This window comes from Zingiber officinale, chromosome 8B (genome assembly GCF_018446385.1).
Source record: "Zingiber officinale cultivar Zhangliang chromosome 8B, Zo_v1.1, whole genome shotgun sequence".
In the NCBI taxonomy this organism is placed as follows: Eukaryota; Viridiplantae; Streptophyta; class Magnoliopsida; order Zingiberales; family Zingiberaceae; genus Zingiber; species Zingiber officinale.
Window position 1 is genome coordinate 30,089,584 of NC_056001.1, and position 22,054 is coordinate 30,111,637.

The 22,054-nt window shown below is 34.1% G+C and overlaps 2 protein-coding genes across 10 annotated transcripts; one reads left to right on the forward strand and one right to left on the reverse strand.

Moving 5' to 3' along the window:
• Positions 1–745: 745 nt before the first annotated feature.
• LOC122014858 (ras-related protein Rab5A-like) lies at positions 746–11,806 on the reverse strand. 6 transcript variants are annotated; one of them, XM_042571339.1, is made up of 9 exons: positions 11,732–11,761; positions 9,698–9,797; positions 7,695–7,836; positions 4,619–4,696; positions 4,350–4,517; positions 3,581–3,629; positions 2,918–2,991; positions 1,377–1,470; positions 746–1,023 (listed from the first exon to the last, which is right to left on the reverse strand). In XM_042571339.1, exons 3-9 carry the CDS (start codon positions 7,710–7,712, stop codon positions 917–919), a joined length of 588 nt encoding a protein of 195 aa, XP_042427273.1. In that variant the 5' UTR covers positions 7,713–7,836; positions 9,698–9,797; positions 11,732–11,761; the 3' UTR covers positions 746–916. The 6 variants fall into 6 exon arrangements, with proteins under 6 accessions (XP_042427273.1, XP_042427270.1, XP_042427269.1 ...); XM_042571336.1 differs by lacking the exon at positions 7,695–7,836 and having other exon boundaries at positions 9,698–9,850; positions 11,732–11,806; XM_042571335.1 differs by lacking the exon at positions 7,695–7,836 and having other exon boundaries at positions 9,698–9,885; positions 11,732–11,805.
• LOC122014857 (switch-associated protein 70-like) lies at positions 6,605–20,772 on the forward strand. Of its 4 annotated transcripts, XR_006120781.1 has the most exons (11): positions 6,609–6,835; positions 6,970–7,074; positions 7,794–7,855; positions 7,944–8,027; positions 8,133–8,164; positions 8,297–8,378; positions 8,649–8,877; positions 9,031–9,258; positions 19,129–19,421; positions 19,948–20,126; positions 20,242–20,384. XR_006120781.1 is itself a non-coding variant. In XM_042571332.1 (10 exons), the coding sequence occupies exons 1-10, from the start codon at positions 6,812–6,814 to the stop codon at positions 20,576–20,578; spliced, it is 1,476 nt and encodes a 491-aa protein (XP_042427266.1). In that variant the 5' UTR covers positions 6,648–6,811; the 3' UTR covers positions 20,579–20,772. The 4 variants fall into 4 exon arrangements, 1 of the variants encoding a protein (XP_042427266.1); XR_006120780.1 differs by having other exon boundaries at positions 6,605–6,835; positions 19,129–20,126; positions 20,242–20,772; XM_042571332.1 differs by lacking the exon at positions 19,948–20,126 and having other exon boundaries at positions 6,648–6,835; positions 20,242–20,772.
• Positions 20,773–22,054: the final 1,282 nt, after the last annotated feature.

Here is a 22,054-nt window from a genome sequence, read left to right on the forward strand (position 1 = left end):
ATGTTATAGGTCTTCTTTATTTTTATATAAGAGAACTATAGTACTTACCCTTCACTAATCATACTTTTTTTTTAGTACTTACCCTTCACTAGTCATTCAATACATTATTTCCGTAGTCACTTCCATACCTTTATTTGAATATCATCTAGTCTAATTATTTTTTCATTTTACATTTCATTTAAACTTATTCTACTTTTGAAATTTAAATTTTACAATAAAAATTTTAAATTTTATACTCATTTAATCTATTTAAATTTGAGTAAATTTTTACCTAAAATTTTATTAAAAAGTTGATGAAAACATCTCTTTCATTAGTCTTTTATTTTTTTTATACATTCATTTTTAATATATTTAGATAAGATATTTTATGTTTCCTTTTATCTCTTTTAGCTATTCTGTAAATATCTCTTTCTATTTTTTTTATATCCAATTTTTAATATAAATATTCAAAAAATTTATTTTTAGTTTCATTCGCTACTTCTTATCTTTTCTCATATCCCCTAGTATGTATGTATATAACAATCAAATAACTTTAAAAAACATGCTAAAATTTTGATTGCAATTTAAATTATATATACAAATAATTAAAATCATTTTATTTTGAATTTAAATATACAAATACTTAAAAATAAATAAATATGCAGCAGCTTTAAATTATCCATATTTAAATTTAAAATTCGAGAAAAAAAATAGTCATATCATAATTTTAAACTAACAATTTTTGATAATTTGTAAAATTTATAAATTGCCAAAGGAACTGATTTCTTTATAAATAGTTCTGGAAACACATTTACAATGAATTGGTGATCATTAAACTCACACACAAATCACTAAATTCAAAAACTGTGTGCTTCAAAACATTTTCCTCCTAAAATCAGAGTGTTGTTTTTAAAGAAAAAACATGTAATAATATTGACTAAGAAGAGCAGCAAGAAGCAGCAGCCACTGGTTTGTCATCAGGTCTGCCTGTTAGAGTCATTCCTTGAGGGTTCTGTACTGGCTTCACTTGTGTTAGTCTCTTTGCTGAAACACAACCACCAAAACAAGTGTTAGTTATTTGTTATCGTCGCAGAAAACCAAAAGCGATGAAGAAGTGATGCCATGAAGAAGAATTTTCAGGCGACTAACTGTCTATTACAACTAAGATAAGTAGTGCAGGAGGAAGCACCCTTTTTGGTGAAAGATGGATTCTTATTCAGGAGCTTGGCAATCCCTTAGAAAGGGTTTTACCAGGAAGAAAAAAAAGTCAGCATGGTGACTTCTCAAGTAGATATTATGGAAGTCGAGTTGGAGTTGGAAGTAATTTCAAGCTCTATGAGAATATCCTCAAGTAGGCTAAGCTCCATGCTTTGCTGATACATTGTAAAGGAACTCACCGATTTCATAGAATATGTCGTTAACATTAATTGCTGTTTTGGCCGAAGTTTCCATGAGGTAAAGGCCATTATCCTGTGCGTATGTCTGGGCTTCCTGCAATTGAAGCATTTCATCATCTTCGATATAGGAGGAAATAAAGATTTCATGACAAGAAGATAAAAAGTTTCAAAGGTCAAAAAAATCCCATCAGCAGCGATAGACAAACTAGCTACAGCTGTAAATAACATCTACAATAGAGACTTAGCTAACTGGAGCCTGGTTGCTAGACCATTACAGGAAAGTGGTTTAGGTATTTTGAATTTGGATTTCTATAATCTAGCCCTTCCTTGTTCTTGGCGATGGAAAGCTCTATCTGAAAAGCAACCTTGGAAAATTATCATTAATGAACTTATTTCCATAAAAGTCACTGGACTGAGGCTGCACCAACTTGGTCTTGCATTTGGAAATACCTACTTCGAGTGAGGAATTTCATTAGTCTTGTGATCAAAAGCAAGATCGATGATGGAAAAAGGAACTACATTTTCTGGAGGGATAACTGTACATGTCATATTAGACTAATGCATGAATTGCCACGGTCATTTGAACAGTGCTAAAATAGAAACAATGTTACTTAGGAACTAAAAGAGAATCAACCTACGAATGGAATTTTCTGGCGTTGTTTCAGAGTCACTCTAATCAATATTTTTGGGGATTGAACTATTTTGGTAGTTATACCGCTAAAAATGCATACCATTTCTTACCTTTTCACTGGCATCAGCAGCATGCTGTATGAATCAATTTGGTATTCATTCAGAGTTTAAATAGAAGGGAAAAAATTATAACCTGGCTATACCAGAAGATCAAAACTAGAGATGTTCTACTTATGAAGAGTGTTCAGATTCAGAATGTTGTGTGGGTGAATTGTGAATGCACCTCAGAACTACAACTCATCTTATTCCAGCATTGCAGAATTTTTGCCTCAGTATTGACATGTCTGACTAACTTGTTTCAAGTTCCTATCAATCAATGCTTTGAGAGCTTATTTTATGGAATTTGGTTGTCATAGCTTCAAGGAATCAGTAGGTATTGTTTTAACACCTTTTGTCAAGAATGGTTATGGACTTTATGGACTGTTAGGAATCAAATCATCTTTGAAGGATAAATGGAGCCATCTTTCCGCTATAATGGATCAATCTGCTTTCTGCTTGGATTAATCAGGTGCCCAGCAGAATAGAGGAAGGATCATTGAAACTGAGGTCAATGTATATCATTAACTCTCAAAATTAGGAAGCATGTTTGCAAATGCTTGTGTGGAGAAGTTCATGTTTGATCTGCCAACTTAAAATATTCCAGCTGTAATCCACCAGGTACTAGACTCTGTCTTCAGGTATTATTTATATGAGTACTTTTAGGTGATAGTAAATTACTCATCATCTCTTTATTTTATTCTATTTTCTAAAAACATGTTTATCAGGTGAAGCTTGAATTTAAGATAAGCTAAATATGTTCCAAGCACTAAATATCTACATGAAATGGATAAGGCACCACCAAGAAATCTTACCTCGGTTGTGACCTGTCTAGCTTCTAAAAGATCAGCTTTATTACCAGCAAGAGCAATGATAGTATTTGAGCTACCTGAAACACGATAAAGTATTTGGATATTAGATTACTCATATATCGATTAAAACAAAGTTATTTTCAGATCTATACTACACAATGTATATATCTATAGTTTTGATTTTTATGAAACATCACAATGATAATAACGCTGCAAAAATGGTGCATTTATTTTATCACAGAATCTCCTCTTCTAAGTGATCTTAGTTTTTGAGGTCATGAGAAGATAATTATTTAGCATGATGAAAAAGACAAACCAGAATGTAACCCCCCTATAAAACAGGCAGTAACTTATGCTTGAAGAATTGCTTCAGTATATTAACAGAGGAAAACACACAAGGCCAACAAAAAAAACTCATTAACTACTAGCCGTTGATGTTGTTGGTGTTTATGCATTTTCCTAACATAAGCTAAACGAAAGAGGAACATAAATGGTAAGCGAGAATAAATTAAAAGTGTTGATCATTCATGAAGATCACTTAAAAAGTGATATAAAATGCTACAATAGCCAAACATATTGAATGATGAGAAAATGAGTCACTTAACCATTCAATCCTGAAAAAGTGAACTATATCCACATCAACTATAAAAATGAACTAAATGCTACCTTGGGCTTGAAGTTCTTGAACCCACTTCTTTGCTCGAGTAAATGTAGCCTGCAAAATGAATGACATAATGATTAACATACAATTTGAGTTTCTTTTGAGAATATAACCACTGTATGTTTTTGCATTGGTTTGAACTTCGGAGATGGTAAGTTAGAGAGGAAACAATTATGTTACTTCTAACCTTCCTGTATCTTAACATATCACAAATTCACAATTCAGATCTCTTCCCACTATGTTAGTCTTGTCATGAATCATGATAGCTAATGAATAACATAATTAGGAAAGAAGCAACTTATATTAGCTAAATATATAATAAATGAATAAAGCTTTAATAGTCTTGTGAAGAATTGGTCTCCTAATTTTCAGATAAGAACAATGTCCTCAAGCTTGTCGTTCCAATAATCACATACTTTGAACCTTCTGTTTTAGGTTTGAAGACTCACCCAAAAGATTCTCTAGTCAAAACAAATATAGACTAAAATAGATGATTCCGAAATCAAGGAAGATGTGATTATCTAATCTCAATAATTTGGATACTGAAATGACCACATATACTTTTTTTATTCCTTTTCTGAAGTTGATTGACTCAAAATTTTCTTGGTCTAGTGTCAACTAGAATGCAAAGTCATGATGAATAACCAATTAGATGAGAAACAAGGGGTTCCTCTCCAAGTAAATTCTTTTGAGGACAAAAAGATAACTCAAAAGCACATGTTCATTCAGGATTAGGTAAAAAGACACGTATACTTGTGATGCTTTTTCACTAACCGAATTTGTTATATCGTAGACAACCACAGCAGCTGCAGCTCCTCTGTAATACATAGGGGCCAAGCTATGATACCTCTCCTGCCCAGCAGTATCCCAAATCTCAAATTTCACTGATTCACCATTGACAGAAACTACTTGCGAGAAGAATGCAGCACCTATGGTCGATTGCTGCACCATCATGACGCATAAGGTCAGGACTCTATGGTTCCTGTCCGAATTCCATAAGGCAGCTAGCTATAGGAACACGAGACACAAAATGCAATACTAACCTGGAATTCAACAAACTGGCCTTTCACAAATCGCAACACCAGACTTGATTTTCCGGTACCAACATCCCCAAGAAGAACCTAATAAATTAAATCAGCAGTAAAAGTTTATATATACACAAACACATTAAAATAGCAAAATTTATCTGAGAGGAAATAATTGAATAGAACTTTCTATTAAAGGTGAAACAAAAGACAAAAGGATAAATGAATACTTGAGTTGGAGTGAATTCCAGGAACCGGAAAAAAAAATCTCATTTTTACCCAAGATTACTATAGAATCGAGAAACAAAATCATAGAACCATGATCAACAACAAGACAAAATAGGCGATTCGATTCATGGAAATTGCCGAACTAGGATTTAATGAAATTTCATAAATTTCGAACATCGGAAGGGAACTAGCCACGGAAATCAACCTATGAATGAACAAATAAGGGATTTCGGAAACACCATGCAGCCACTGACTCGAAAACAAGAAAGATTGAAAAATGTACTGAACATATTACCAATTTCGCGTTCTTGATCTGGTTGCTTCCGGCAGTCGCCATAATACAAAGATCGGAATCCGTCACACGCAATCCCGCACCGAGATTGCGCGAATTCCTCTCCGTGGTGGGTCTATCGCGGACGACGGTGACGACGAAGTCGTCGCGAACGACACGGGAATTATAAGGGAAAGAAAGTTCCAGTGATCCTGCGGCACAGATATTCTCTTCGTGTACCGCTTCCGATCATACAATCTGGACCGTTCGTTTCATGAGACATTCCTTATTAAGGTCCTCAGGTCTTGTTTTGACACATCAAAGATACGTTATTATACTTTTACCAGTCTTGCATTGGATTGTACTAAAAGATTAGAGAGGTCCCGCGCCGAGCAAACGAAACATATTGAAGCGCGTAGTTTCAGCGCGTACAACATGGCAGTAATTTGATAGGAAGCTTCTGCCGTAGGAACGCAAATGCTTTGTCTAAAGGTGCGGCCAGCATTTTTTTTAAAAAAAAAAATACAAATTTAGATTAATTATTAAATAAATCAATAAGTTCTATTAGAATAAGGAATCATTTTAAGCACAAAATTCAAAGAGCGTTTTTTTTAATCGAGTTGATGTCTCTTTTGAGTTTTTATTAAAATAGCGTCCCACCGTTTATAAAATGACATAAACACTCTCTCACGGCTCGTCTATTTTGCCATCTAAATTCTGAATGGGGATGTCTTATAGTAGCTATGATTTAATATACTATTATATGAATTTTCTATAAAAAAATTAAAATTATTTGGAGTGTCTAATAAAAATCTATAAGTTTGATTTCATAATTAATTATATGCGTTTCGTAATTTAATAGAAATAAAATATTATAATCTCTCAAATTTTAAAAGTTAATATTCAAACAGTACTCGATACAATTAAGTTATCACTGCTCGATTTAATGGGAGAACAGATCCTCTGGTCCGTAATTTACGGATCAGGAGATGGTCCACTATTATAGACCCTTGATTTAGATGGACCCTACCAACTTAAAGGTGGACTCCATCTAAATTAATGGTACTTATACAGTAAATCATCCCTTGGTCCGTAAATTATTGACTAAAGAATCCCTACTGAAGGATAATTCTATTGTTTTACAAGAAACTCTTCTTATCTTTACCCATCATTTGATTCCACAAATTTAGAATTATAAATTTAATTATAAAATTAAATGAATATTGGTCTCATAAATTATTTGTTTCCTTCTAGAAAATAATCCATTGGAACAACCTTATTCAGTAATTTTGAAACAGCTAAGGTTCTTTTTGAAATTTCAGGAAAATTTCATAATTTTCTTTTAAATGAAGGATTATTTTAATAATAAAAATTAGAGCGTTCTTTTAACGATAATAAAAATTAGAGTTGGACTTTGATTTTTTTTAATAATTTAAAAATCTAAATTTTATTTTGAAAATCGGCATCTAAAATATTCAATCTTTAATTTTATCCAGATAGAGGAGGATTAAAATGAAACGATTATTAAAACTACAGGGCAATAAATATAATTTATAAAGTGTACGAGGAAATGTGGGAAAATTTGACCCTGCGACCCTCTGTTAGACCCAACGAAGGGACCAACAGAAACCCTTTTTGATGCGTTCCCTCGAGATTTTCACGCAAATCACAGTTTATCGCCTTTGATCGTCTCAGACTCTCAGGCCTCGGAAATGGCTTCCAATGGAAGCTCCGCGGTGAGCCGCCAGCTTGAATTATAATGTTTCCCTCTAAAATTGCTGCTGTTGCTGCCCCTACGTGTCTTTCAACCCAAATCTGGTCTGAAATGATGTCCTTAGGGCATTCTTTCTCGTGTTTTCGGTGATCATAGGGGGCAGGAAATGCGGAGAGCAGCTTGGAGAAGATCAAACGGCAACTGACATCAGGGTCGGGGAAGTATTTGCTGCAGGGCCCTATTTTGAAACGATCAGAAACGGTACGCCTTCTCATCTCTCGTTCTTCACAGGAATTTGGGTTTCAAGTTTCCTAGTTGTGAGATCGTTACAGTAAAATTTTGAGTTTTTTTTTGTTATATTTGCTTTTTTTTTTTTTTTTGCTTACTGGAAAACGAATATGATCTTCATGTCATTACTAAAAGGAAATTCGGTATTTATTTTGATGCGCGTTGATCGGTGAAAGAATTTTCTCTTCAAAGGTTGCTTGTTTGAAGTGGTCCATGAAACTTTAAATGCTGCATGTACAGGGAAAACAAAACTTTGCATGATCCCAATTCATTTGATGATTTTTTTTTTAAAACTTGGATGATTTGATTTCAATATTTATTTATTCAAGTTTATTGGTTTTGAAAAGTTACGATTTTGGAGCCTTTTGGTGGATTTTAACATCCTTCCAAATGTTTGTGAGTATATAGGTAGTTATATGTTTTTCATGACTTATCTTCATTTAGGTTACTAGATTATCATTTATCTCTCTGCTGGTATATTACAAAGCAGAAAGAAGCTTATTATGACTATCAGTTAGGGTGATGCTCTCTTTAGATAAAAAAAATACTGTTGGTCTTTTACTAAATGTACAAATGATGCAAGGATTCCTTACCCTGTTTCCAAGCTGCATCCTGTAGACACTGTTATCCGACTTTAAAAGCTGATATGTAATGGAATTATGAATTATCTTTGCTCGCCTTTTGTTGAACAGCTAAGGAAATGGAATGAGCGTTGGGTGATTCTTGATCCAACTACTGGGAAAATGGAATACAAGTATCATGCTATACCCACTTGTTAATGAGTCTTTATGAATTCTAACTGATTAACTTGATCATAGAATTTTATGTTGATCCTGGCACAGGATTCGGAGAAATGAACCAGCTATTAAGGGAACCATCATGTTTGATTCAAACAGCATAATCACTAATTCTCCCATAAACATCCAGTGAGGGTTCTATATGCACAGTGACATGAGTTTTCCAAAAAAAATAAAAATCTTGAATGTAGTACGATTATGAATTTTTTGATGTATTCTTTTTTCTTCTTGCAGCGGATTGCCAAAATATGATGGATGCTGCTTTTGTATCCATAGTCATGTCTGCTTTATTTCCATGGATTTCAGTTTCCATTTTCTGTTGAACTTTCAGGCAATATATTCAGTTCTTTCTAGTTTAAGGTTGTGAAAATTATCTAGTTCCTGAACTAAAATAACAGATGTTGGCACACCAAAAAAAAAGGAGTATTTTTTCTGTGCAGAGTCTCCTGGTGCTGCTAAGGGCTGGGTTTCCACTTTACAGTAAGTTTCTTGATTAGTTGATTTAAGGTTTTTTTTCTTAACATAATCATTAAACTAATCAGCATATTGTTAGGTAGTAAAGCATAAATTTTCAAGTGCCATTCATGCTTTCATGTGTATCTGAAACTCCTAGTATATTTGGCAGTTTTATGATCATATATAATTTAGTATGGCTCAATTGTTAACATTGTTTTAATATTCTCTATTACTTTAAAATGTGATTTGTATTGGCTACTGATTAACATTCTTTTACTTTTTGTTCAATAACAGTGCCACACAGTTGGTGCTGCGTGCTCATAGGGAAGCAGTTAATAACTTGAGTGGCAGTGGATCCTCACAATTAGGAACAGTTGCTACTGTTGTTGCAGCAGCTAACTTAACTGCAATGGAGGCTTCAAAAGAAATTGAAACAGCCATGAAGATCTCCCTGAGAACTGCTCTGGGGTCGTTGGCTACTAAGCCAAATGATGCTCAACTAGATGATTTGACTATTATGAAGGTATTTAACATAATATATCAGACCATGTGAACCTTAGTGTTTGTATCCATGCATTAGTTTTGATCATCTAATGTCAGTTCATTCGTGTTTGGTTATTTGAACTCACGCAACTCTTTTTTTGTTTCTATATGTTATATATTGCTCATGGTGCAGGAGACTATTAAAGTCAAGGATGAAGAACTACATCAGTTGGCTAAGGATCTTCGAGCTCGTGATTTTACAATAAAAGAAATTACAGATAAATTAGTAGAGACAGTAGAGGCTGCTGAAACTGCTGCTTCTGCAGCTCATACAATGGATGAGGAGAGAAGACTTGCATGTGCAGAAATTGGGCGTCTAAGGAAGGATGCTGAGAAGTACCAAGGAACTATCCAGCTTAAGGTAATTGCTTCAATCTCCTAATTTTGAGGGAAAATTTTAGTATTTTTTATTTATTTCATATAAAAGGTAAACTGATTAATTACTGGTTTGATTGATGCAATTAACTCAAGCAAAACATGTCAGTCCATTATGATAAATAAAATTCTGATTCCCATAAGAACTATTACTATATCCTGCACCCAGATAGCCCTATTCTTATGCTTTTTCTACTCAAAATATTAACTCCATGTTTTAATCCATATGATGCTGACCTCCTTATTAATTGAATATATAGTACATACTATACATGCTACAAGGAAAACAGATCATATCATTTTGTTCTAAAATGGCATGACAAAAAAAAACAACCTACACAGTTGCAGAAAAAAAACACAGAGAAAACAACAAGGAGTAGATAAAAAGAGAGACAATAAGAAGAAAAAAAAGATTGAAATCTTACGTCAACATAATCATTCATCTTCTCTAAGATTGCATTAATCATCTTGAGTTGAAGGGGCTTCCCCCACACCCCCAACCGGGGTGGGCTGCTTTCTGCACACCTGGTGAACCAACCCTCAAAGCTCAGCATGGTGCATCAATCGAGCTCCAATACCTCCAGCAGTAAGAAGTGCCACGGACATGAGTCTTCTATAATTTAGTTGAGTTTAAGCAATTTCCAATACCGGTTTAAACCTACCGTATCAATTGATCAATTTTCTTACAGATATTTGAGAATAATATTTATCCTCTGGCCCATTCAGGATTCAAGAATATTATAATTTACATGCAATTATTCTTAGTCAAACTGGACATGGTTTTATTATGATTATCTCTTTCTCTCATGCACGGCATGATCAAGTAGATAACCTTGTTTTGAATTTCAAAAAGGATCGTTGTTGTGTTGTTGCTTGACAGAGACAATTAGGGGGGGGGAATCGCTGCACAAGCAGTATTTCATTAGCTTAGAAGATAATCTGCTTTAATTTATTCCTAAAATAAATTATTTATTTTACGTAACAGTATGTTTAGCAGTATTTTAATTTATTTTAGGAATAGCATCTAACCAAGAAGAAGAAGTATTAGCTTCCATAGATCTAACAGATCTAGAAGTACCAGAAAATGGTTCAGTTTTAGTCAGACTCATTGGGTTTATAGGTTAAGAATTTAGAAGTAACTGGCGGTGTTTTTGGAACACTTTTTCCCAAAGATAGATTACTAAGATCTTTAGTAAGTTTTGAAAAAGCTTCTTGAACTTCACTAGATCTTACCGAACTAGTTAAGTTATTATCTAATTGTAGTAATTTAGTTTCTATTACAGTAAGACGATAATGAAGAGAAGTGAGCAAAGCAAGTATAGTATTATTTTGTTGTATTTGAATTTGATCACTTTTTCCAGGGAAATTACTATTACAATACCCGTCTTCCTTGGTAATAGAAAATTGTTTAGTGTAATCTAAAGCATCTTCATAGTGTGTATTTTCATATTTCAATTTGTTCATTTATATTTAAGTTCTTCTAAGAGAGTAAGTATTTTATCTATCTTAGTAGTTAATTGAGTCCTATTACTTACTATTAAATCTTTTGATTGTAAAAGTACTTGTTGAGTTTCTATTTCAGAAGTTTTTATGTTTCTTGATTGTTTTAAATAATCAAGATTGCGTAAAACTTCGGCTACAACCTTTTGTAGTTGGAGAGAAATAGTACAAAGATGTTCTAGCTTATGCAGAACAGTTTGTTGATGAGTTTCGCAAGAAAGAGCCAAGCTTATAAGTAGATCAGTTAAAGTATTTAAATGAGGTGACTCAGAATGTAACAGATGACCAAGTTGTTTACTCCTTACGTAACAAGTATGTTTATTATGATCTAAAGTGATGATATTTCTAGGTTGCAAAGCAAGATCTAGATAATCAAGATTTTTACTAGAACTCATACAAAGAACCAGAGAACGGTTGGCTCTGATACCAAATTAAAACTTCAATTTATTTTAGGAATATACTTCAAAAATTAAAACTTCAATTTATTTTAGGAATATACTTCATTTTAGGAAATTTTTGTGAATTGTTTTTTTTTTTTTTTTTAGATTCAAAGACTAAACACCTTAGGGTTGTAAACTTATAGAAGAAACTCACTCTAAACCTTAGATAATTAACTATTGTTTAAACTCACCAGTGAGCCTCACCTAGTAGAGAGCCTCAAGAGTATTTAGGTAGAACTTGGTTTCTTACCCCGGCTCTTCAGGTCTTACTATAGCAGATCATGCTTGATTGCCTTACTTAGCCAGCATAGGTTTTACAGAACCAAGAACTATACTCCGTCTTCTCTCTTATCTAGTTACAGATGATACATCTGATAAGGACTGAGGACTATCGTTTAAACAAGAGATAACAACCAGAAGGTTTAGAGAGAGAAAAGAACTACTCAGCCATAAATAAAAACACACTTATATTAGTAGGAAACAAGCTGACAATTTACAAAAGAGGAAAGAAAAACTTACTACAGATCAAGAGCTTAGAGACTTGGGAATACAAATGCTTACAACTTTCTTCGATGCCTTATTTCAGCAGAGAAGGCATCTATTTATAGAGAAAGATAGAACAAACTAGAAGTGCTACGTGGAATATATTCTGAGGTCAGCACATATGTCATCTCTTGTATGAAGTCATTGCTTGCGTCATCTGAACTTGCTGACATCATTGCATCCATCATAACTTATATTTCCATCATATTAATTAAGTTGGCTTCTTCAACCGAGCCCATTGGGAGTGTTGTTGTAGTTGAAGCAATAGAAGGAGTCTTTTGTTTTAGCCATGCAGCATTCTTCTTTTGATAGAATTGGCATAAATTTTGATGCTGAGTCGTATAATGGAAAGGAAAATGAACAAACCATGATAATCTGCAACTTGATATTATTTTCTTAGGAAAAACCATGAACCATATGCATAATCATTTTAAAATTTCAGTTACTGATATGATAGAAGCTTTAACCACAAAAGGAATACACTTTTTAAAACCAAGAGAATACACTTCTGAAACCTTAGCAGGTTTAGAATGGAACATTAATCATGATGCTACACTCAAACCTACTACATCCTTAATATATAAAGATAGTAATAATAAACTTTCTGTACGCTTTTCTGGATATCAACCTACTTCTGTAATACCTGATATAGAAACAGAAGAAGAATCAGTTCCTCATTTAAATTTAATGCTGCAAACTAAACAAATAACAAGAAAAACCTTGTTAGAACAACAAAAACAAATACTTGAAAAACTTTATCAAAAACAGTTACAACTTATCCAAGTTAAAGGACCAATTCAATTTATGAATCCTGCTGAATCCTCAGCTACTTCAAAACCATATGATGTTAGGTTACCAGAAAGTACTATGAAAACTATGGATTATGGACAAGGTCATCCCCCTCGAACTAGAATAGTTCCTTATACTAATAATAATCCTTTAGTAAGAACTACTGGAAACGTAGACCTCCAGAAATGACTTTCTTTGGAAAAGATGCTGTATTACTTAATATTACAGAATGTGATCCACAATTATATGATACATATTTAGAACAATGGATAGTATCTGTAAAAAGAGACTATCAAGCTAAACATGAAATGGATATCGAATCAGGAGAAGCTATGATTCGAGTAGGAGAAAATTACTTAGGAGACGTTGCTAGGGCAGCTTGGGAAGACTTTAAAACACATTTTCCTTTAGAAATAACTCGTATTGCTTCACAAGGGAATAATATACTTAATTTTTGCTATGCTATTCATAGATTATTAACTGCAAGGGATGCTAATACTGGTTTAGATATTAGACAAAAAGAAGCAATGAGAGACTTAGAACAATTACAACTGTTTAATTGGAATTATATTAAACCTTTTTGTAATGACTTTTTGGCTCTTACAGCGGTTTCGGGAAACTATTGTAATCCTGAGTTAGGAGAACGATTATTTAGTAAATTACCAGGAGAATTAGGGAAAGAAATTCATAAATCCTGGATAGACTTACAAGTACCTCCACTATATGATAATATTGGAGTTCGTATACAACATATCTTAACAACCCTTAAAACTAAATGTACTTATATTCAAATTCAAAAACAACTTAAAAATCAACAATATGGTTTTTGTAGTGAAATCTATACTCCACAACAATATGGTACTCAACAACAACAAACAAGAAAAAGAAATTATAGACAACAAAAACGAGTACCCTCTCCTAAACCGAAATATAAACCAAAGAAAACATATTATCTCAGAAAGAGTAAAGAACAAAAACCTTTCTTAAATAAAGAAAAACATGTAAGAAAATTTAAGCCTAAGAAAACTTATGCTAATACTATTACTTGTTTTGCCTGTCATAAACCAGGACATTTATCTTCAGCTTGTCCTGAAAGAAAAAATCTATATAGCAGAGAAGCTGAAGTAGTAGGTAATACAAATTTAGACTTAATTGATATACAAGATGATGTCTCTAGTACTTCATCTATCTATTCCATTTTATCCGTACTAGATCTTAAGGATTTACCAACCCCAGTACCAAAAGATTATTCTCTTCTTAACTCCTTTTTAGATACTCCTTATACATCTGACTCTACTGATGAGGAAGATTACTTGGCAGATCCTTTATTTAATGATACTCTTCAAGAATTTCAACAATTAAATCTTATGTATCATCATTTTATTCCACAAAATCTTACTGATCTCAGATCTGATCAAAGAACTTGTACTCATGATTGGCAATTAAAACAGGGATCTGATCATATTCCCTGTTTTGCTTGTGGTTATTATCCTTCTTTACAACAAAGAGGCACTTGTAAATTATGTCATAAACAATGCTGCAATCTATGTCTTAATACTCTTTTTCAAATTATTATCCCACCAACACAACATGTGAGAAAGAGTACACGCAATACATTATTAGAATCTAGAGTTTCTATTTTAGAAACTAGACTTAATTTATTAGAAACAGAATTAGCTCTTCTAAAAGATGGAACATATCCTCCTGACGAACCAAGTCCCTCCTCTTATTTTCAGGATCCTTATTTAGATAAGGGAAAAAGCCCTCTTATACTTACAGAGGAACCAACTCCTAATCCTGAATTTGTCTTTGTCCAAACTCCGAGTATCTGTAATACTGGAATTACTATCGATATGAGAGTTCAATGTACCTTGAATATTCAAGGACATGAACTTACTTTACATGCTTTCTTAGACAGTGGAGCTACTACCTCTACTATTGATGAAACACTTTTATTATCTGTTTTACCTTCTTCTCTTATAAAAACTACTAATACTCCTCTGTTAAGTACACAATTTGATGGCCAACAACTAAGTTGTCATAAATTCGTTAAAAATGTTCATCTCCGTTTCTTTACCAATTGTGGCACTTTTAGTTCTCCCTTAACCCTCTCCCAATTATGGGTTAGGCCCATGCCTCATAAATCCATTCCTTTTATTCTTGGCCTTAACTTCTTAGTCTCTCCAGATCGTGCTCTCCTGTTAACCAAAGACTATGCTGTTTTTCTCTCTACTCCTATTATCTCTCCTATTCTTTCTGCTTATCCCTCAGAGGTTAGCGCTGGGAATCATGGTGGCACCCTACAACCGCCTGAGGAATCTTGTAATCCCACTTCCTCTACTTCAAAGTGTCCTTGTACACATAAAGCACCTAAAATTCCTAAGGTAACATTATCCCTACAGGAAAACTAGCAATACTTGGCTCTGAGAGCCCAAATAACTCAGATAGTGATAATTCTGAGCCCGAAACTTATTATCAGGATGGTTTTAAACCACACTATTTAAATACCTTTATTAGTCATCAAGACAATCTAGATAATGTTATTTCTAGATTAGAAAAACTTGAAATCATTGGAGAAAATCCAACTAAATACTGGGAAAAAGATAAAGTCTATTGTAAACTAAATATTATTAATCCGGACTTAACTATTAAAGCTCAAGACTTAAAATATTCAAACTGGGAAACTGAAGAATGTAAAATGCATATTACTCAACTCCTGGCTTTAAAAGCTAAACAACGATCTGATTCTAGACATAGAAGTCCAGCTTTTATTGTTAATAAAGGATCTGAACAAAAGAGAGGACAGTCTAGAATGATATTTAATTATAAAAGACTTAATGATAACTGCCATGAAGATGGCTATAAGATACCTGATAAAGATCAACTTATAAATAAAATACAAAAATCTAAATGGTATTCAAAATTTGATATGAAATCTGGTTTTTGGCAAGTTAAAATGCACCCAGAATCTATTTTGTGGACAGCCTTTTCTTGTCCAGAAGGTCATTTTGAGTGGCTAGTTATGCCTTTTGGTTTAAAAGTAGCCCCTCAAATCTTTCAAAGAAAAATGGATGACATTTTTAGACCTATTACAGAATTTACTTGTGTTTATATAGATGACGTTTTAGTTTTTTCTAAAACAAAAGATGAACATTATGCACACTTACATATGGTTTTCAATTTATTTGAAAAACATGGACTTATTGTATCTAGGAGAAAAATGAAACTTGCTGTTCCTTATATTGAGTTTTTAGGCAGTCTTATTGGACAAGGAACAATAACACTACAAGCTCATATTTCTAGTAAACTTTTAGACTTTCCTGATAAGATGGAAGATATTAAAACCCTGAGATCTTTCTTAGGATTATTGAATTATGCTAGGCCATATCTTAAAGATATTGGAAAAATTAGTGGCCCATTATATAATAAAACTTCACAAACAGGGCAACGTTATTTTAATCAACAAGATATTGAGCTAATCAAACAAATCAAAGTAATGGTACAACAGTTACCTCAGTTAACCTTACCCTTAGATACAGATTACTTAGTCATTGAAACAGATGGATGTGAAACAGGATGGGGAGGAGTCCTATATAGTAAACGTTCTAAATATGACTCTAAAACATCTGAAAAATTGTGCAGATATGCTTCTGGTAAATATAAAGAAAAAGGAAGACTTACGTCCTTAGATTTTGAATTATTAGCAGTAATCTATTGCTTAGAAGCTTTCTTCTTATTTATTTGTAATAAACCCGAAATTACTATTAGAACAGATTGTGAGGCTATTGTAAAATATAGCCAGCAAACAAAAGAAGTTAGAAAAGGTCTAGGATCTAAAAGATGGCTTAAATTTACTGACGCCATTTTAAATAAGGGACTTAAAATCCATTGGGAACATATAAAAGGTAGTGCTAATTCTCTTGCTGATACTTTGTCTAGATTACTTACTTAATAATTCTTGACAGTTATGGATTTTCAAAAACGCGTACGTACTTATGGATACCAAAAGACTATGAAGTTTGGTAATCAGGAACTTCCACAGTTTACTCGCAAAGGAGATACTTTTGATTTCCCATACAGAGCTCAACTTGATAATGTTCAGCAATGTTTAATTGATAATATCTGGAACATTCCTACTTCTCCAGGAGTATCTAGTCAGAAGATAGCCATCATCAATGCTCTCTTTAATTATTTCTCCACTACTATACAAAAACCACTTGGAAAGAAATTTACTTGTTACGCAATCCTCTCAGGACCATATACTGGTCTTTACTCAACTTGGGATGAAGTTAAAAGTCTACTTCCAGAAGAAGACAAACCTTCTTATAAAGGTTTCTATTCTCTTAATGAAGCTTATGACGTATTAAGAGAAAAAGCAGGCCCTAATTTCATTATCAGTCCAGTACTTCAGTCTAATAGCAAACTTCAAGAAGATAAGACTTATCTAATGGCTGCTACTTCTTCAGACCAGCAAGCTACAGACCTTTTATCAGTACCACTTAAACCTCTTAATTATCAATCCTTGGAAATACTTCAAGGACAAAAGAAGAAAGATAATCTCTTTTCTTTAACAGCACTTCCAGAAGATATTACTTTATACTTAAGAATATTAGGAGATACATCCTCCTACAAAACTTTCTTGGAATTATCAGACGCACTTAATTGGTTTCATCAAAATCCTACTACGGGTATCATGATTACTTATACTGAAGAATACTCAGATAAACTTCCTTGTACTAATCAATTTCCCCAATGTACTCAGCCTATAGAATTAGGCTGCAGATGCCAATTATTATATTCTATCAGGCAAGCGAATTTACAACTTGAAAAATTTCAACAAAGAAATTATAGGGGAAGACTCATTACACCGGATGCTTTAATGACTTATGGTTTATTACATCAAATCTGGATACAAGAATTAGATTCAATTCCACTATTATCACCAACTCTTGGAAGACTTACTCAACACTTACTAGAAGAAAGAGAAACTTTTGTTCTGGCTACTTTTGATAGCTCACCCCCAGAATGGCTTCCTACACAAATCGAACCAGCTAGACATCTGATAAAACTTGACGTTCAAGGAATTAATATTCAATTAACAGCATTTGAAGATTATTCTTCCCATCCAGACAAGGAATGGCTCTCTTCAAAATCATTGGCTGAACAACTTAAACATTGGAGAGCTTCTCTTCAAGGAAGTTCTTGGCTATGGGATCCATTTAATGATCCTATAGAATATGTGCTAGCAGGCGAAACATTTACAGAGAAAATTTACTGGCCTATTAAATGTGGCACAGTTCATTTTCCTTTCCATTATACGACTCAGCATCAAAATTTATGCCAATTCTATCAAAAGAAGAATGCTGCATGGCTAAAACAAAAGACTCCTTCTATTGCTTCAACTACAACAACACTCCCAATGGGCTCGGTTGAAGAAGCCAACTTAATTAATATGATGGAAATATAAGTTATGATGGATGCAATGATGTCAGCAAGTTCAGATGACGCAAGCAATGACTTCATACAAGAGATGACATATGTGCTGACCTCAGAATATATTCCACGTAGCACTTCTAGTTTGTTCTATCTTTCTCTATAAATAGATGCCTTCTCTGCTGAAATAAGGCATCGAAGAAAGTTGTAAGCATTTGTATTCCCAAGTCTCTAAGCTCTTGATCTGTAGTAAGTTTTTCTTTCCTCTTTTGTAAATTGTCAGCTTGTTTCCTACTAATATAAGTGTGTTTTTATTTATGGCTGAGTAGTTCTTTTCTCTCTCTAAACCTTCTGGTTGTTATCTCTTGTTTAAACGATAGTCCTCAGTCCTTATCAGATGTATCATCTGTAACTAGATAAGAGAGAAGACGGAGTATAGTTCTTGGTTCTGTAAAACCTATGCTGGCTAAGTAAGGCAATCAAGCATGATCTGCTATAGTAAGACCTGAAGAGCCGGGGTAAGAAACCAAGCTCTACCTAAATACTCTTGAGGCTCTCTACTAGGTGAGGCTCACTGGTGAGTTTAAACAATAGTTAATTATCTAAGGTTTAGAGTGAGTTTCTTCTATAAGTTTACAACCCTAAGGTGTTTAGTCTTTGAATCTTAAAAAAAAAAAAAAACAATTCACAAAAATTTCCTAAAATGAAGTATATTCCTAAAATAAATTGAAGTTTTAATTTGGGATACACGATTGGAGGTGCCAACTAACTTAGTTGGTGTGGGCCTTGGAAGTTATTGCCAACGTCTTTGATTTTGAAATCTACCTTCACTCAAATGTAAATGTTTGAGGGCTCTCATAGTTATTTTTTCTAAACAAGTTTAGAAGGATATGAACAAAGTGTGGAATCCTTGTTTTTGGTTCTTGAAGACTTAAATTACATAGGCAGGTTTGAGCGGAGAGAGAGGAATGAATTACCACTGTGGTTTCAAGGAAAGGATCACATTGAAGTCGAATATTGAAAAAGTGTGTCAGTAACATTGTTAGTTTGAATACCATCCTTCGGCATAAGATCTATGTTGCTAGTTCTTATGTAATTCTCTCTTCTATTTGTCTATTTTTCGTTATGATATATGTTTTTGAATTTTTCAGTTGAAAGAATATGAAGAAAAGGTTAAGAACCTCTCACAGGAACGAGAGCTGTTGCTAAAGCAGAGAGAATCTGCTCTTCAAGAAACACATTTGTGGCGTTCTGAGCTTGCAAAGGCTAGGGAACGCGCTGTGGTATTAGAAGCAGCTGTTGTGAGAGCTGAAGAAAGAGCCAGAATAGCAGAGGTGGACTCCGAGGCCAGAGTAAAAGATGCCGTAGAAAAAACATTAACCGCTATAAAAGTAAAAGAGGATCTCCTGGCTCTTGTTCATAGGTTGCAATCACAAGTACAGAGGTATTACATCATTCTTTTTTATTCTTTGGTAGTATTTCATAATATCTATAAATCTGGCGATTAATTGTCTTGGGTAGAGTTTTGCCTCCATGAATAAACATTAACTTAAGATGAAGTAACAGGTTTTGTATGATGCATATTGGGGCTAGAGGAGTCAATTTGGGTTGGGCCCGTTAGATTGACCTACCTCACCAAACAATTTAAACGGGTTAGGTTGGAATTTTATTAACCCAAGCCCGCTGTGGGCCAACTCACCTAGGCCCGCGACTCTTACTGGTCGGCCCGCGACGGACTTGGGTTGGCCCTCAGGTTAAGAAACACATGTAAGCTAAGTTTTATGTCAATTTATTATCTTTCTTTGTTATAATTTTAAAATAAAAATAATATTTTTTATCAAACATGTGTACTCGTTTGTGTTCATGTATATTTAAAATATCTGTTTTTAGATATATTTGATTGATGAAATCTTTCTGAAGTAAGACGTTGAATATATTAATTTTTTTTTTTAATTTTTGATGGCCCGCGGGTTGGCCCGCCGCAACCTGCCTTGGATTGGATTGGAGATTTTCCAACCTGCCTAGATGGCAGGCCGACCCACCCCGTCCCGCCAAATGGCTGGCCTGCCACGAGCTGACCCGCCCCGTCCATGGATTGGCACAACTCTAATTGGGGCCATTGACATACAATTTGTTCTTTTTGTAGGAGGTATGTTGTTATAGATTCTTGATTTTGTACTCGGAACACTGGTTTCTATCTGACATAATTTACAGTTTATTTATGATCCAAAAATTGTTCTTGTGTGTGCGCTTTCCCTCTACAGACAAGGCAGCTCAAAGCAGGTCTTTGAAGAGAGATCCGACGCACACTCCACCCCCGATGATACTCTTCCGATGACAAAGCACGTTGACTTATCAGAAGATGATGTCGATAAAGCTTGCTTAAATGATCCCAGGCCACTTCTGGCTTCTTCTGAAAGTGAAATACAAGTTGGTGTAGATGGAGTCGATATCCATTCTGTTACTGATGCTAACTGGCACAATTTCCAGTCTTCAACTGCAAGAATGGCCAATGTGCGTGAGATTTCTCCCGAAGCAGAAGGAAACAGCTTGGATATTTCTGTTGATAACGAACATGGGGGAAGCTCACTCCAACCGTGATCGAGTGTTAACCATGGAATTAGGCTTTTAACTTGGATTGAGAGCGAGGCTTATTTGGTTACTATGAGAAAGTTCATGAAAGAGAGATGCTATAGAACAATAAAAAATATGATAATTATAATTTTTTGTATAGAGAAATTGTAATTTGTGAAGTTTTAAGATTATCACGAGTTAAGAAGCCTCATTTTTACTTATTTTTATAAATGTTAAATATTTGTTTTGCCACTGATATTTAGATGGAATAAATGTGATTGCCATATTTGTCTTGAGGTTAGATTTGTGAGCTATTGGCTTATGCAAGTACAGAAAATTGAAATGGTAAGGGTGCGTTTGGTATGTCCGTTTTTCATTTTTATTTTCTGAAAAACATGTATTTTTTAGAAAATAGAAAATGACTTTTTGTCATTCTCTGTTTTTCTAGATAATGCTATTTATTTTTTTAGAAAACAGACATGAAAAACACAAATCAAACATCATTTTTCAGAAAACGTGCGTTTTTCAAAAAATAAAAATGAAAAACGCACGTACCAAACGCATCCTAAGTGTTCTGGTTTGAAATAGGGGTGAGTCAACTCCGTAGAACATTTTTTTGTTGATTTGGGCCACATGCCATTGGATTTATCTTCTTCAATCGGTCAGCTCGTAGCGGATCGGGCACGTATTGCTGAATGAAAAGGAGATGAACAAAATTTGATGAACCAATTCTTTCTTTGCCTCGTTGGACATTTTGCTTCCTTGCTAAAACAGATCAACTAGAGGTTAGTAGGGAGATCAAGGCGCACCTTGGCACGACCGGCGACCCAACGCTCAAGTTGGATTTGGAAAAGAAGCTGAGAACAAGAATGGAGAATAATAGTAGTTTAGAAATCAATTGTCATACCGACCCTGCTGTAAGTGATTACCTTATATATCAAAGGAGACGAAGAAATATTTCCTTTGTACCAAAGGCATCTCTTTCTTCATGCAACCTTTTTATTCCATACAGTTGTGTAATTCTGACATTTATAACTGTTGTAACTGATCACTGATGGATCCTTTCCGCATTCATAATCGACACCTCCTTTTCTATCTCTGTAATTGTCATTACAACGTCAACCCTTAATGTCTGCTCTATAATAGATGTCTGTTCTCATGCCTTTTACTTTTCCCATTGTTCCTATACTCAAAATAACATAGATACAATGTTTGGGAGCGTTACTCACTTGGGCTTGTGCACGTTACAATACTTGAGATCGTCACCTACTCAGGAATGCTATGGTACTCAGGATCATCACCCACTCTGACTCGGAAATACTACGGTGCTTGAGATTATCACACACTTGAACTTAGGAACTCGGAAGCGTTGAGCACTCATGCTTAGACACTCAAGAATATTACAATGCTCGGGATTATCATTCACTAGAACTTGGGAGCACCACCCACTTGGACTTGAGCACTCAGGAGCATCACCCACTCTGACTCGAGCATTCAGGAATA